The sequence below is a fragment of the Vitis vinifera genome, chromosome 16, assembly GCF_030704535.1.
Source record: "Vitis vinifera cultivar Pinot Noir 40024 chromosome 16, ASM3070453v1".
NCBI lineage: Eukaryota > Viridiplantae > Streptophyta > Magnoliopsida > Vitales > Vitaceae > Vitis > Vitis vinifera.
In genome coordinates this window covers 22613556-22629055 of record NC_081820.1, presented here as the reverse complement: position 1 = coordinate 22629055, position 15500 = coordinate 22613556, and the positions used below count along the sequence as shown (strand labels likewise).

At 35.6% G+C, this 15500-nt stretch overlaps 2 protein-coding genes across 2 annotated transcripts; both read right to left on the bottom strand.

Moving 5' to 3' along the window:
- Positions 1-382: 382 nt before the first annotated feature.
- On the bottom strand, positions 383-6891 carry LOC100242214 (short-chain dehydrogenase TIC 32, chloroplastic). Its single transcript, XM_003634051.4, has 8 exons — positions 6558-6891; positions 4549-4780; positions 4283-4359; positions 4008-4161; positions 2770-2848; positions 1636-1720; positions 987-1033; positions 383-783 (listed from the first exon to the last, which is right to left on the bottom strand). The coding sequence occupies exons 1-8, from the start codon at positions 6661-6663 to the stop codon at positions 622-624; spliced, it is 942 nt and encodes a 313-aa protein (XP_003634099.1). The 5' UTR covers positions 6664-6891; the 3' UTR covers positions 383-621.
- A 2722-nt stretch (positions 6892-9613) lies between these two features.
- On the bottom strand, positions 9614-14903 carry LOC100252592 (short-chain dehydrogenase TIC 32, chloroplastic). Its single transcript, XM_059733580.1, is given in 10 exon segments — positions 9614-9982; positions 10186-10219; positions 10584-10668; positions 11564-11642; positions 12427-12580; positions 12985-13023; positions 13026-13063; positions 13248-13447; positions 13449-13480; positions 14404-14903. Coding segments are annotated over 10 exon segments (945 nt in total). The 5' UTR covers positions 14645-14903; the 3' UTR covers positions 9614-9939.
- Positions 14904-15500: the final 597 nt, after the last annotated feature.

The window sequence follows — 15500 nt, the reverse complement described above, 5'->3', positions numbered from 1 at the left end:
TTCTTTAGTACCTTTGGAGAATCAAACATAACCATAAATGATAACAATTGCTAAGACTATGTTTGGTTTCAAAAAATTCGAGAAACAAAAGAAAATATGAAAACCAAAACAATGAAAAAAATTAATAAGATAAATTTAAAACTAATAAATTAATTTTTTTTTTACATTATTTCAAACTAATTTCCTTATTTCATCTTTTCTTTTAACTTTTTTATATATAGATTATATAAGTTGAAAATTTATAAATTTTAAATTAAATTTAAATATATTTATTTTCTTTAGTGTTTATCATAGAAAAACCAAATAAATAAAAAATCCATTTTCAATAAATTTTTTCTTATTACTTTCTACAAACAAAATAAGGGAAAAATACATGACAATCTTGAGAAAATTAATTTGATATATTTCATATAACCACAATTTAAAGTCAGAATTGGCATTATTCACATCCTTCTTTGATTGTCTGCTAGAATTATATGACCGATAAGAGACAACCCATGCCCAAGTCCCAACCCTATTGAGTCTAAATGGAAAAAACAAAGTTCCTTGAAAGATTGACCTCCATTCTTATGCCTGTGGCAACTGCACTTGATTGTTAAATAGGTAAATATATAACCAAAGTCATTCTGAAATCAAACCCGTGCTGAATTCCCAGAGTTTCTTGGCCAATTCGGGGTCTTTGGCCTGTGCGCCGGGCTTGGCTATGTTACAGTCAGAAAAATATTGGCCGCTCACCCCCTTCACCTGTGGATGCAATGCCACATAGCATGTGGTTGCAGCTCCCTGTCAAACACCATGGGAGAAATCAGAAGCTCAAGTTTGTACAATGCAGGTTTGAAATATTCTTTTCCTTTCCACCAAACAGAGCCAAAATTTGAGAACTGGGAAAGTAAATGTTTATTGAGACTCCTGTTGCTTGGTACTTTATGCATGAGAATAAATCATCTTGGTTTATGATGTAGAAGTATGCTGAGAAAACAGCTTACCTGCTGAACATTTTTAAGCACGTATTTGCCAACCGTATTAACCAGTCCTGTGTCAAACCAAAAGAAAAAACGAAAGGCTATAAGACCCAGTAGAGTTGTATCAAATACATGAAATCATAGGAAATATTTATGAGATGTGAAGATTGAAGTTACAGCCCGTGCTGCATATACACAGCCATGATGAGTACGAAAAAATCCTCATGGCTATAAGGCTCCAGACAATCACAGATTTTCTTTGAGATGTTTGAAGTATATTAGTTGTCAAGAGGCTAAAAGTTGGAACAAATCAAACATGGCAAAGATATAAGAGATTATGTGCCCGTTCAATTGAAACAAGAATCCAGTTACTTCAGCAACAGATGTCCAAAAGACTCTTTTAAGAAGAAGAAAGTAAAGGACGTCCTCCCGATTAAGGTTTTCCATGGAATTTCAAGAGTAAAACTTGCAATGATCAGAATCTTCAGGCCCATAACTACTTAAACAGTTAGGCTGCAGTTCTTCCAAATTCAAAATCATAGGAGCATATGTCAAAAACATCAAAAATTGGAGGCAGTAGTGAAAATCCCAAGTTATATGAAGAACAAGGACTGTGCATGAAATGGTTTTTCTAAAAAGTAAAGCATTCTTAGGTTCGAAGCAAAGTGGTTACCGGAAAGAATGCTGCTATGACGGAAAATATTGGTGACAATTGCTCCTGGGTGAAGAGAATTAGCAGTTATGTCCACCCCATCTTCCTATTCAGAGAAACAACCAGTAATATGATGGCAGGTTTGACAAAGTATGACATCAGTACCAAAGTATAGAGATGGAAGAGTGATATGACAACAAACAAATATATATCCAAGAGATTAGAAAAACAATGGCATGATCATACTCCTTAACGAAGTTGATAGCATTCAGTATATTGATCTTTTCAGGATTTGTTGTTCCTAACTCATAGCCCTCCAAGATGCTAGAATAAAAACAACTTCGATAATGAATTTTTACTGCTCAAATAATCCCAGCATCACATGGTTGAATCTTTGATGTTGTATTGGGAGGCAAGAAAAGCAGTTCTACATTTCTCAAGTCTGCAATAACCTTTGGATGGGCTAGGCATGCAGTTGTCCACTATAAGTAAAACCTTTCTACCCTTCATTCTGTTGTCAAACCAACCAACAAATTCTTGAAAAAGTAAGCCAGTCATCCACCCTCTTTTGCTTGCTCAACAGTGGCAACTAAGATTGCTTTATCGGTAAATTAATAAATTATTCATTTCTTGATAATTCAATAACCCCGCTAAAATAATAATTTCTCTTGGTCCCAAGAGTATTATTTTATCAAGGTTTTATTGTATTGGGATTGATCGTGCCAGCTTTACCTAAAAGAAAATCCTCTAGACCATTGGTGAATATTCACTTCTGAATCAGAAGGAATCACACATGCACCATTCGAACAATAGGGAAAGTTGCATCAAGCATAGATAGTTTGGATTAGAAACCACAAATGAATTATTATTAACAGTTAAAGCTCCAAAAAGGTGTCAAAATTCTGCAGTAACTCATGATTTAGAGTCAAAATTCCAAGGTCTCATAGAATCAAATATTCCAAAGTAAAAGACAATGAAGACAAAAATTGCACAGAGAGGATAGGCATACAGATCCAAGGGTAGAAAAGACAAATAATATATAAGTTTTGATAATCATGTAATGTTATGCTTTGTTTGAAAAAACTGCAATTCATCAATGCTTTATTACCATAACACTATTACCTAATCATTCTTATCCAAGAGAAGATTGAGTACCTTAAAACGTCGTGCAAGCTCATTAGCATGCAAAACATTAGCAAGCTTTGATTGGCCATAAGCGAATGGACTGCTATACCTGTTATATGAGCAAGTTAAAACTGAATTAAAGAACAATAAATTGCTAAATTAAAGAATATTATACTGTGTGTGTCAATGTTGTACAGAGAACGGGTAGGGTGCTTGGAAAGTGCATGTGGATGTGTGTTGGAGTGCATAAGTGGAAGTGGATAATCATACATCAGAAAGAGATTGAACATTTTAGGTGCCTTATATTGTGCATCAGTTCCTAAGTCTCTTAGGATTGTGAAGAGGGAAGTGGGAGTGTTACGCCCAAGTGGTCCAAGCCTTTTCTAGTGGGATTTGGAAAGTGCATGTAGGCGTGTGTTGAAGTGCATAAGTGGAAGTGGATAATCACACATCAGAAAGAGATTGAACATTTTAGTGCCTTATATTGTGGATCGGTTCTAAGCCTCTTGGGCTCGTGGAGAGGGAAGTGGGAGTGTTACACCCAAGGGGTCCAAGCCTTTTCTAGTGGGATTTCAGGAATCTGGAAAAGCCTTAATGCGTTGACAGTCTGCAGCAGGTGACGACAAGATACAATGATGGACCGGCAGTACCACTGGATCAATCCAGCACCAAAATTATGTTTCCTTACCAGATCATGGAACAGTGAGGGTCAGCAGCTGGTGCATCCAGTGAATGACGAAAGATGTGGCAAAGGTGAAGGCGAGGCAGTAGCAAGGGTTTTTCAGTTCTGTTTTCAGTTTACTTACCAGCGACTAGGGACTAGCGGTGGCTGACAGTAGGTAAGCTAGGTTGGCAGCAGCAATAAAGAATGGGGGTTTGATTTTGTGCAGATGGAGGGGAGTGAGGATTCAGAACTCTTTTTTTAATTCATGTTTGAGAGAGAAAACAATGTTGTTTCCTTTCAACCGTTTGGTTCACTAAAAACAGTTCATCGGTTCAACCGCTGGTTCAAACTCTTCAAACAATTCAAAGCCGGTTCAATCCTTAAAACAGTCCAAAGGGTAACATAGACTCAAAAGCCAACCAGTCAATCGTAGGACTGGCCGGTCCGGTCGGTCCGATCCAATTTTCAAAAGATTGCTTAAATGTCACCAACTCACCAGTCTTCCAACATATCAAATCAACAGGAGTTCAATGTAGATAATCTTTAAAAAACTATTTCAAAAGTAGAATTTAAAGCAATTCCATGTTGAAGTGGAGTTTGTTACCCTGATTTATCATTGATATTGTCAAAGCGAATTCCTCCACGATATGTGAATCGGTGACCCTCTGAGGAGACGATTACAATCCTTCCCTCTTTGCCACTTTCCTGCGTTGTTTTCTTCATCGTGTCCAACAACAAGCTTGTCAAAAGAAAATGACCTGCAGAACATATTGAAAAGAAATACAAGCTATATATAGTTCTGAATGCTTCACAAAAACTCCCACATTTTTATGAGCATATTTTTTGAAACAAACATGCTCTACAATAAATGTAACGTACCTAAGTGGTTTGTCGCAAACAGCATCTCTATGTTATCTTTGGAAAGCATGTATGGGCCTGTAGTTCCTGCATTGTTTCTAACAATGACCAAAAAATGTTAGCCCTCGTTGCTAAGTTCCTGCTACTAATAGGCTTAAACATATATGCACGTTGTATACATGCATATAGATGGGAGAGGGAGAGGGAGAGGATGAAACATGACATAGCAGGCGTGTAAAGGAGATTGTTAAATGCACCTACGGTTACCACTCTTATTCTTTTCTTACATTAGAATGTTCAATGGAAGGCCGGAAGAATTGAACTCTGATGCAAATTTCCTTACGGATGCCATTGAACTTAGATCCAACTCCATCACATCAACTTTAGCGGTCGGGATTTCCTTAACTATTGCCTCTTTTACCTCTTGACCAGCCGCCATATTCCTGACCCCCATAACGACATGGACACCACGCAATGCAAGAACACGAGTTGTTTCAGTGCCAATGCCACTTGATGCTCCTGTAATGACAGTATCCATGAGCAAAGGCATATGCCAGTTAGTACATATCACAAACGCTTCTAAGACAAACTACACAGCACATTCCATGAATTATTTATTCGTGGCAATGGCAAGAATTTCATAACCTACCTGTGACATTCCACATCGGATAGGTATGGGCTTCTCTTAAGAATTTCAATATATATAAATATAGACTTCTCTTAACCTTGTAAACGCGTTTTAAAGCTATGAGGACTCCTTTAGATCCAAAGCGGACAATAACTACACGATTGGGATCGAAACTTGGTATGTGACGATCGGCTCCCAATCGTGTAAACGCGTTTACAAGATTAAGAGGGGTTCATACTTGGACTTTCCCCCTATCCGATATGAGATGTCACACTACCAATTTAATCAAGGATCACTCCCACTAGAGGAAAAAGTAGGGAGGAGGATACAACTACTAGAAGAAGAAATATAAATAGAAACAACACCATTTCCTTTCGAAAAAATGGTTATTCTGTTGTACTGATGAAAATAGAGTGCCTCCAACTCCAAGTGTTTATTGGAGATAATGCTCATTTTCAGGAAACCATCTAAAGCATCACAGGACTTCATCTCTTTCCTTTTCTTTTTCTTTCTCTCATTTAACATTTGCCATCCATTCAATGACAAGCAAATTGGCAATTATACAAGAATGAAAGAAACCAGTGATGGGTCGGATCATAAGAGAGTCTTCTCCACATTGCCCCAGCCTCAACAACAATATAAACTCAGTCAAGTAAGTATCAGTTATTTACGATATAGAATTTAAAAGGCAACCCGGAAGCACACCTGGTCAGAATTTACAAAACTGCCGACAAACTTGGCAACAAATTTCACCAACTAGTCTAAAATGAAATATGAGAAGGATTCTCAAGCAAAACATGATTTTGTCATAAAATTCTGCAATCCAAAATTCTTAGGGGTGTTGGACATTCCATGCAAATTGAATTTTCCTATTGATCTGCATACCATGTTTAAAGTATGTAGATATTATATGTTTTGGACTCAAAAGGGGCTTTAAAACGAGTCTACAAGGTTACGAGGAGTTCATACTTATATAGCAGAGGAGTCCATACTTATATAGCGCTAGAAACTTTTCCCCCTATCCGATATGGGATGTCACAAACACCCCTCCATACAAACACAACGTCCTCGTTATATCCCACGGAATGGTGGGATCAAACAGATAAACACTCTTTTTGAACCTGTCCAAAGAGGACAATATCTACACGATTGGGTGCGGATCGTTACAAATGGTATCAAAATCGATCTTCTACCTCAATGTAAGGTTTGTTTGGCCCCGTAAGGATGTTTGTTTATTTAACCCCATAATTTCGGGATACAACGAGGATGTTGTGTCTGCATGGGGGTGTTTGTAACATCCCACATTGGATAGGGGGAAAGTTCATTGCGCTATACAAGTATGAACTTCTCAAAACTGTAAAGGTATTTTAAAGCTGTGAGGCCCCTTTAGGTCCAAAGAGGACAATATCTACATGATTGAGAGCGGATATTTATATAATTCAAATAAATACATACAACAAAAAAAAGAGAACAGAACGGATAATTACCAACAGAACACTGAAACTCCTGCATCCAACACAGAAAACCCACCCATATTCTCCACAATTGATTGGTAATACAGCAATAACAATTCAAGAAAAAAAGAAACCCATATCTCATTTTTCTTTCTAAGAATAATATCAAAAGACCAAAAAACAAAACCAAAAAACAACCCAGATGAGATATGACCTGTAACAATGGCAGTAAGACCAGTGCCATCAATTCCTTGAGTAACTTCCTCAGCTGTTGAAGAACCTGAGAACCCAGATGCTCCCTTTCTGCTGAACAACCACATCCTTCTCTTCTCTCCCCTTCCGTGAATGAAGTTTTTTTCTTTCCTCTTGTTAAAACAAAAAGGCAGCGCAATGAGTAGATGACAACGGTGTATCAATTTTTTCTTCGGTATGATGCTGATTGCGGTGTTTGTTACCTCTTTTTTCAATGGGCTGGTTGTCTGTCACACTGATTTCGTTGTCACCCCAGAAAATGGGGAATTGTATGCAGCTGTACACGAATCATTAAAAATTCCGTGTGGAGTCCAGTTTGACAACCTGCCTTTATGAGGAAATACAGAAATTTGATACTTTTTTCTTAATTTGAAATATAATCCCATCTTCATAATTTGTTTCTTATTATATTTTACATTCTCACCTAACAAAATTTTTGTCCTTTTCGATGAGTGATACCGAATGGTATGGCTCGTGAATATGATGACTCGTACTCAGTATGTTTATCAAAGTTTGACTTTTATATATTCAATAATTTGACCACGTTTATCAAAGTTTGACTTTTATATATTCAATAATTTGACCTCGATTGTGGGCATAAATGTATTACTTTTTCTTTCAATATGTAGAACATAAATTTAACCTCAATTGGATTATTTAATAATTATATCGGCTAACCTAATTATAATCATAAATTTTGATTTTGAATAAAAAAATACATGATGTCTTGTTTAATTAATAATTAAGTCATATTTTGGTTTATATTTATAATTCTATAATTATCGGTACCGTCTCAGAGTCAACTTGTTTAATTGATAGTTGAAATTCATCTAATTTAAAATTTTATTTGATGTGAAAGTATATTTTGAGCTTGAAGCTCAACAAATTAGAAAATGTGACGTGTACCCCTATATTTGGCATATGATTGTGATATATCACATTAGATATGGGGGAAAGTTTCTAGCGTTATATAAATATGGATTCTTTGTAACCCTGTAGGCGCGTTTTAAAGCCGTGAGGGTCCCTTTGGATCCAAAGCGGACAATATTTACATGATTGGAAATGGGTCGTTACAAATGATATCAGACCCGATCTTCGACCTCGGTGTGGGGGTTTGTTTGATCCCATAGAGATGTTCATCTGTTTGGTCTCACAATCCCGTGGGACACAACGAGGATGTTGTGTCTACATGAGGGGGTGTTTGTGATATCTCACACCTAATATGGGGAAAAGTCCATGACGCTATATATGTATGGATTCCTCGTAACCTTATAAACGCGTTTTAAAGCCATGAAGGGCCCTTTAGGTCCAAAACAGACAATATCTACATGGTTGGGAGCGAGTCGTTACAAATGGTATCAGAGTCAGGTTCCCGACCTCGGTATGGGGTTTGTTTGGCCCCATAAGGTTGTTTTTTTGTTTGGTCCCACAATCCTATGGGACACAACGAGGACATTGTGTCTGCATAAAGAGTATTTGTGACATCCCACATCGGATAGGGAGGAAAGTTCCTAATGCTATATAAGTATGGATTTCTCTTAACCCTGTAAACGCGTTTTAAAGTCATGAGAGCCCATTTGAGTTCAAAGCGGACAATATCTACAAGGTTGGGAGTGAGTTATTACAAATAATATCAGAGCCAATCTCCGACCTCGGTGTGTGGATTTGTTTGGCCTCGTAAGGGTGAGGGTGTTGTGTCTGCATAAAGGGGTGTTTGTAACATCTCACATCGGATAGGGGGGAAAGTTTTTGGCGCTATATAAGTATGGATTCCTCGTAACCCTATAGACGCGTTTTAAAGCTGTGAAGGCCCCTTTGGGTCCAAAGCAGACAATATCTATATGGTTGGGAGCAAGTATTTACAAATGGTATTAGAGTTAATCTCCAACCTCGGTGTGAGAGTTTGTTTTGCCCCATAGGGGTGTTCGTCTGTTTGGCCTCGCAATCCCGTGGAACACAACGAGAACGTTATGTTTGCATAAGGGGGTGTTTGTGACATCCGGATAGGGGGGAAAGTTTCTAGCGCTATATATTATGGATTCCTCGTAACCCTGTAGACGCCTTTTAAAGTCGTGAGGACCCCTTTGGGTCTAAAGCAAGCAATATCTACATGATTGGGAGCGGGTCATTACAAATGGTATCAAAACCGATCTTCGACCTCGGTGTGGGGGTTTGTTTAGGCCCGAAGGGATGTTCGTTTATTTGATCTTGTAATCCATAGGACACAACGAGGATGTTGTATCTACATGGGGGGTGTTTGTGACATCCCACATCGGATAAGGGGGAAAGTTCCTAGCATTATATAAGTATGGATTCCTTGTAACCCTATAGACGCGTTTTAAAACCGTGAAGACCCCTTTGGGTCCAAAGCGGACAATATTTACACGGTTGGGAGCTGGTCATTACATATGATTATGAAGTCTAATGAAATAAATACACTTACACTATGTTTGGTTCTTATAAAGTATTAAGAAAAGATCAAAACAATATTAAAAAAAATAATTTTATCATATTTGATTTCAACATAGAAGATAGAAAAGAAAATTAAATATAATTTAAATTAGATAAAAATTTACATATTTTTAAATTATTTAATCTTTACATGAAAAATGAAAAAGAAGTAAAACGAGTTTGAAATAACATATAAAATAATTTATTATTATTTTTTTCATTTTTTCTTTCTTTCTATTTTTTTTTCTCACATTTCCCCTCATACTTTATATTTTTCATGAGCCAAACATAGTCATAAATGATCACAATCACTATGACCATGCTTCCTTTCAAAAAAATTAAGAAATAATATAAAAAAAAAGTATATAAATATATATATATATAAATTTAAAATCAATAAATTATTTTTATACGTATTTTAAACTTATTTAACTTATTTTAATTTTTCTATATAAGGATTAAATAAGTTGAAACCAAGCAAAAAAATATTCATATTCATTATTTTTTTTTTCTTAGTACTTTCCAAAAACCAAGCATTGGATAAGGGAAAAAGATTGATAAACCTCCAGAAAATCAATTTGTTATATTTCATATAAGCACAATTTAAAGTCAAAATTGGCATTATTTCACAGCCTTAAGAGACGACCCATGCCCAAGTCCCAACTTCATTGAGTCAAAAATGGAAAACTTAAAGTTTCTTGAAAGATTGACCTCCATTCTTATGTCAGTGGCAACTACACTTAATTGCTAAATAAATAAAATATTTAACCAATATCAGGCTGAGATCAAATTCATGCTGAATTCCCAGAGTTTCTTGGCCAATTCTGGGTCTTTGGCCTGTGCGGTGGGTTTGGCTATGTTACAGTCAGAAAAATATTGGCCGCTCACCCCCTTCACCTGTGGATGTAATGCCACATAGCATGTGGTTGCAGCTCCCTATCAAACACCATAAGAGAAATCAGAAGCTCAAGTTTGTACAATGGAAGTTTGAAATATTCTTTTCCTTTCCACCAAACAGAGCCAAAATTTGAGAACTGGGAAAGTAAATGTTTATTGAGATTCCTGTTGCTTGGTACTTTATACATGAGGATAAATCATCTTGGTTTCTGACGTAGAAGTATGCTGAGAAAAAAGCTTACCTGCTGAACATTTTTAAGCTGATATTAACTACTCCTGTGTCAAACCACAAGAAAAAACAAAGGCTATAAAACCTGGTAGAGTTGTATCAACAGACTCTTTTAAGAAGAAGAAAATGAAGGTCCATGGAATTTGAAGAGAAAAACTCGCAATGATCAGTTAAAACAGCTAGGAAACGGTTCGTCCAAATTCAAAATCATACGAGCATATGCAAACACATCAAAAATTGGAGGCACTAGGGAAAATGCCAAGAAGTTCTATGAAGAACAAGGAATGAGCATGAAATAGTTTTTCTAAAAAGTTGAGCTAGCATTCTTAGGATAGAAGAAAAACAGCTCAACCTTTATCCATATGTGAACTTGTACCCGCAAAACATAAACTAAGAAAGTAAAGTAGTTACCAGTAACAATGTTGCTATGACGGAAAAGATTCGTGACAATCATTCCTGGGTAGAGGGAATTAGCAGTCATGTTCACCCCATCTTCCTATTCAGGGAAACAACCACCAATGTGATGGCAGGTTTAACTTAGTATGACATGAATACCAAAATATAGAGAGTGATATGAAAACAAACAAACATATATCCAAGAGATATGAAAAACAATGACATGATCTAATTTGACCTTAACAGCTTTTTCAAAAAGATGTTCTATTGTTCAACTACTAATTTGACTTAACAGCTTAAGCTATTAGGTAATGAGCCCACAATGTATATCTAGCTAAAACCTTTATCCAAATGGCTTATTAGAAAGGTTTCCTATTGTTAAGCTGCCAATTAGACCTAAAACCTTAAGTAATGGGATAATGGACCACAATGAATACCTGGCTACTAAACCTCCTTACATGGATAAATGGTCGGAGAGACTCAGAACTCAAGACCTAGTTAAGCTGGTTTTGGATTATGTCAACAAAACCAATTTGACAAAAAAGCTTAAGCTGTTCGGAAATAGACCCACAATGTATGCAATGCTAATGCACAATAAGCAGAATATTTGGATTGATCATGCCATCTTTACCCAGAAGAAAATCCTCAAGCCCATTGGTGACTATTCATTACCAAATCAGAAGAAATCATACCATGAACCATTGAAACAGTAGGGGGAGTTACATCAAGCATAGATAGTTTGGATAAGAGGCTACAAAGGAATTATAATTAAGAATTAAGCACCAAAAAATGTCAAATTTAAAATTTCTCCAGCAACTCATGATTTAGAGTAAAAATTCCATGGTCTAACAGAATCAAATATTAAAAAATAAAAGATCATGACAATAAAATTGCAGAGAGAGGACAGGCTAGTTTGAAAAAACTGCAATTCATCAATGTTTTTTTACCATAAAATTACTGCCTATTTTGTTCTTATCCAATAGAAGATCGAGTACCTTAAAACGCCGTGCAAGCTCATTAGCATGCAATATATTCGAAAGCTTTGATTGGCCATAAGCATATAGGCTGCTATACCTGTTATATGAGCAAGTTAAAACTCAATTAAAGAACAATAAATTGCTAAATTCAAAGAACATTTAACAAATACGCACTGTACCCATTATACTGTGTGCCAATGTTGTATAGAGGATGGGTAAGTGAAACTTCACACAGGTATAACCAGTCTACACTACTCTGTTCCGGTCAAATTAATGCTGATTAAATAATGGACGGTAAATTTAATAGTGTAATACTGGAATTGGAGGGGTTGTTTGCCTTGTTGGCATGCTATGCATCCCTGACATATGAAATTTGTTTATTTTGACGTTATGGTGCACCAAAAACCTCCACCTTAATTAGTTTGAGTGATATGAAGATTAGCAAGAGTCGTGTTTCAAGCATTCATGACAAAGATTGTCATCTATAATCCTCCCAAAAGTCCACACAAAATAAATCAAGCATTCTTCACAAATTTTTCTGATTCATTCGATGAGATTTGTCACATGACGTATAGATAATAGCATTAAATTAGGGCAGCTACATAACATGAAAAAGTGATCCATGAAAGGTTATCCAGATGTTGAAATTGGTAGTGAAATGGGGATAATTTTGCCAATTTAGAAAATTTGACAAAGTGCTATATGCAGTAAATTATTCATCAAGATGTAGTTTAAGGTCTTTCAAAGATATAACTTAAATGTCACTGACCCACCAGTCTCCCAACAGATTAGATCAACAGGAGTTCAATGCAGATACTTGTTAAAACACTATTTCAAAAGTAGAATTTAGAGCAATTCTATGTTAACGTGGAGTTTGTTACCCTGATTTATCATTGATATTTTCAAAGCGAATTCCTCCACGATATGTCAATCAGTGAGCCTCTGAGGAGAAAATTACAATCCTTCCCTCTTTGCTACTTTCCTGCATTGTTTTCTTCATTGTGTCCAACAACAGGCTTGTCAAAAGAAAATGACCTGCAGAACATATTGAAAATAAAAAATCTATTAGGGCCACAGCGCTGACTTGAAAGGACGACACCTTAACCTAATTCCCTATGTAAAAACAGATGAAAAGTATAGAAATAAAATACAAGCTATATATAGTTCTGAATACTTTACACGGAAGTAGCAGGGTCAAGGATGCTTGATTATAAATTTTTTAAAGCAAACTATGGCTCTTATCTCTAGTTTGAGAAAGGATCCCAATCTTTCTAACTTCATTACTTGAGAACATCTCATTAAACCTTTAGAAAACTATAAACAGTATTGCTGATGGTTGATGTTTCTCAAGAAAGAAGGATATCATCGTTTTCAAAACTCCCACAGCTTTATGAGCATATTCTTTGAACCAAACATACTTTACAATAAATGTAACACACCTAAGTGGTTTTTTGCAAACTGCATTTCTATATTGTCTATGAAAGCATATACGGGGCTGCCATAATTCCTGCATTGGTTCTAAAAATGAACAAAAAATTTTAGTCCTCATTGCTAAGTCCCCTGTGTTAATCAGGCTTAAACATATACCCATGTTGTATACATGCATGTAGTTGGGAGAGGGAGAGAATGAAACATGACATAATGAACATGTAAAAGAAATTGTTAAATGCACCCACAGTTACCACTCTTATTCTTTTCTTACATGAGAAGGTTCAATGGAATACTGGAAGAATTGTACTCTGATCCAAATTTCCTTACAGATTCCATTGAACTCAGATTCAACTCCATGACATCAACTTTAGCAGTCGGGATTTCCTTAACTATTGCCCCTTTTACCTCTTTACCAGCTGCCATATTCCTCACCCCCATAATGACACGGACACCACGCAATGCAAGAACACGGAGTTGTTTCAGTGCCAAAACCACTTGATGCTCCTGTAATGACAGTATCCATGAGTAATGGCATATGCCAGTTAGTACATATCACAAACGCTTCTAAGATAAAAACAACTCAGCACATTCCACGAATTACTTATTCGTGCCAATTGCAAGAATTTCACAACCTGCCATTTTAATCAAGTATCGCATAAGCAAATTTCTGTTCTCCAAGCCTTCGATGATGCTCATTTTCAGAAAACTATCCGAAGCATCATTGGACCCTAATCTTTTCATTCTCTAGTTAAACATTAGCCCTCCATTCAATGACAAGTAAATTGGCAATTATACAAGATCGAAAGAAAACAGAGATAGGTTGGATCATAAAAGTCTTCTCCACATTGCCCAAGCATCACAATATAAACTCAGTCAAGTAAGTATCAGTAATTTACGATATAGAATTTAGAAGGCAACCCAGAAGCACCCTTGATCAGAATGTACAGAACTGCCAATAAACTTTGCAACAGAATACACCAAATAGTCTAAGATAAAATTTGAGATTGATGCTCAAGCAAAAAATGATTTTGTCCTAAATTTCTATAATCCAAAATTCTCATTCTAATTTATTTGCAGTCCAGAAAGCTTAGAAGATGATAAGTTGGGGACTTGATTAAAAAGTTCTCTTCAGGGGGTGTTGGGACATTCCATGAAAATTGAAATCCGCATACCATTTTTGAAGTATGAATCCAACTAAACTCAAATAAATGCATACAACAAAAAAGGAAAAACACAACTGATGATTACCAACAGAACACTGAAACCTCTACTTGTAACACAGAAACCAACCCATTTCCTTGTCATATTCTCCACGATTGATTGATAATACAGTCATAAAAATTCAAGGAAAAAGAAACCCATATCTCATTTTTCTTTCTAAGAATAATAATAAGAAAAGGGAAAATTCAACCCAGATGAGATATGACCTGTAACAATGGCAGTAAGACCAGTGCCATCAATTCTTTGAGTAACTTCCTCTGCTGTTGAAGAAGCTGAGAACCCAGACGCTCCCTTTCTGCTGAACGACCACATCCTTCTCTCCTCTGCGAAATCCCACAAAACCCCACGTTCCCAATTTGTAAAAACTAAAAACCAAAAAATTCTTTCTTCAAAGAAATTTTGTTCTTCTCTAAGAAAATAAATAAGTAAATAAAAATGGCAGTGCATTGAACATTAGGGTATCATTCCCCTTTTCTTTTTTGGAATGATGCTGATTGCCATTTAATCTTCTCTGTATCTGTGGTTGCTTATCTGTCACCCTAATTGGTAATTGCATTGCCACTCAAAAGACAGAAAAGGAAACCCCAAAAAAAAAAAGTGAAAATCTATGCAGTCTGTATATGAATCATGAAAATCCCTTGTGGAGTCCATTTAGCTAAGCTTCCTTTGCAAGGAACCAGAGAAATTCGATACTCATCTTGTAGTGTTTTTTCTTAATTTGAAATAAAATTCCATCTTCATATTTTGTTTCTTATTATATTACATTCTCACCCAACAAAATTTCTGTCCTTTTCGATGAGTAACACTAATACCAAATCTGTGGAAGTGGATCTTGAATATAAGATTTATTTTACCTTTATCAAATTATTATATATTATGTCAAAGGATAAATTTTTTTTTAAAAAAAAAGTCAATACCCTTTAAAAATAATTCAAATTTTATGTATTTATAGTTCAAATATTGTGTACTAATAGTTCAAATATAGTATCTACGATGGACCGATGGTAGAACATAGTACTTATAATGATCAAATGTAATACTCACGATGGTCAAATATGGTATTTATACCATTAAAAGACATTACTCAAATGATTAAATGTAATACTTTTGACTAAAAAAATACACTAAATAATAATTGTTTAAAATTTATATTTTATAAATTTTGATTCTTATTTTATAATTTTTTCATATAAGTATATGAAAACGCACTTTCCCTTAAAAAGAAATGTATTAATGTAGCATTTCTATATCATCATTAAAGATCCTCCTAGATAAGTTGAAAATGGGATTTTATTTGTACCAA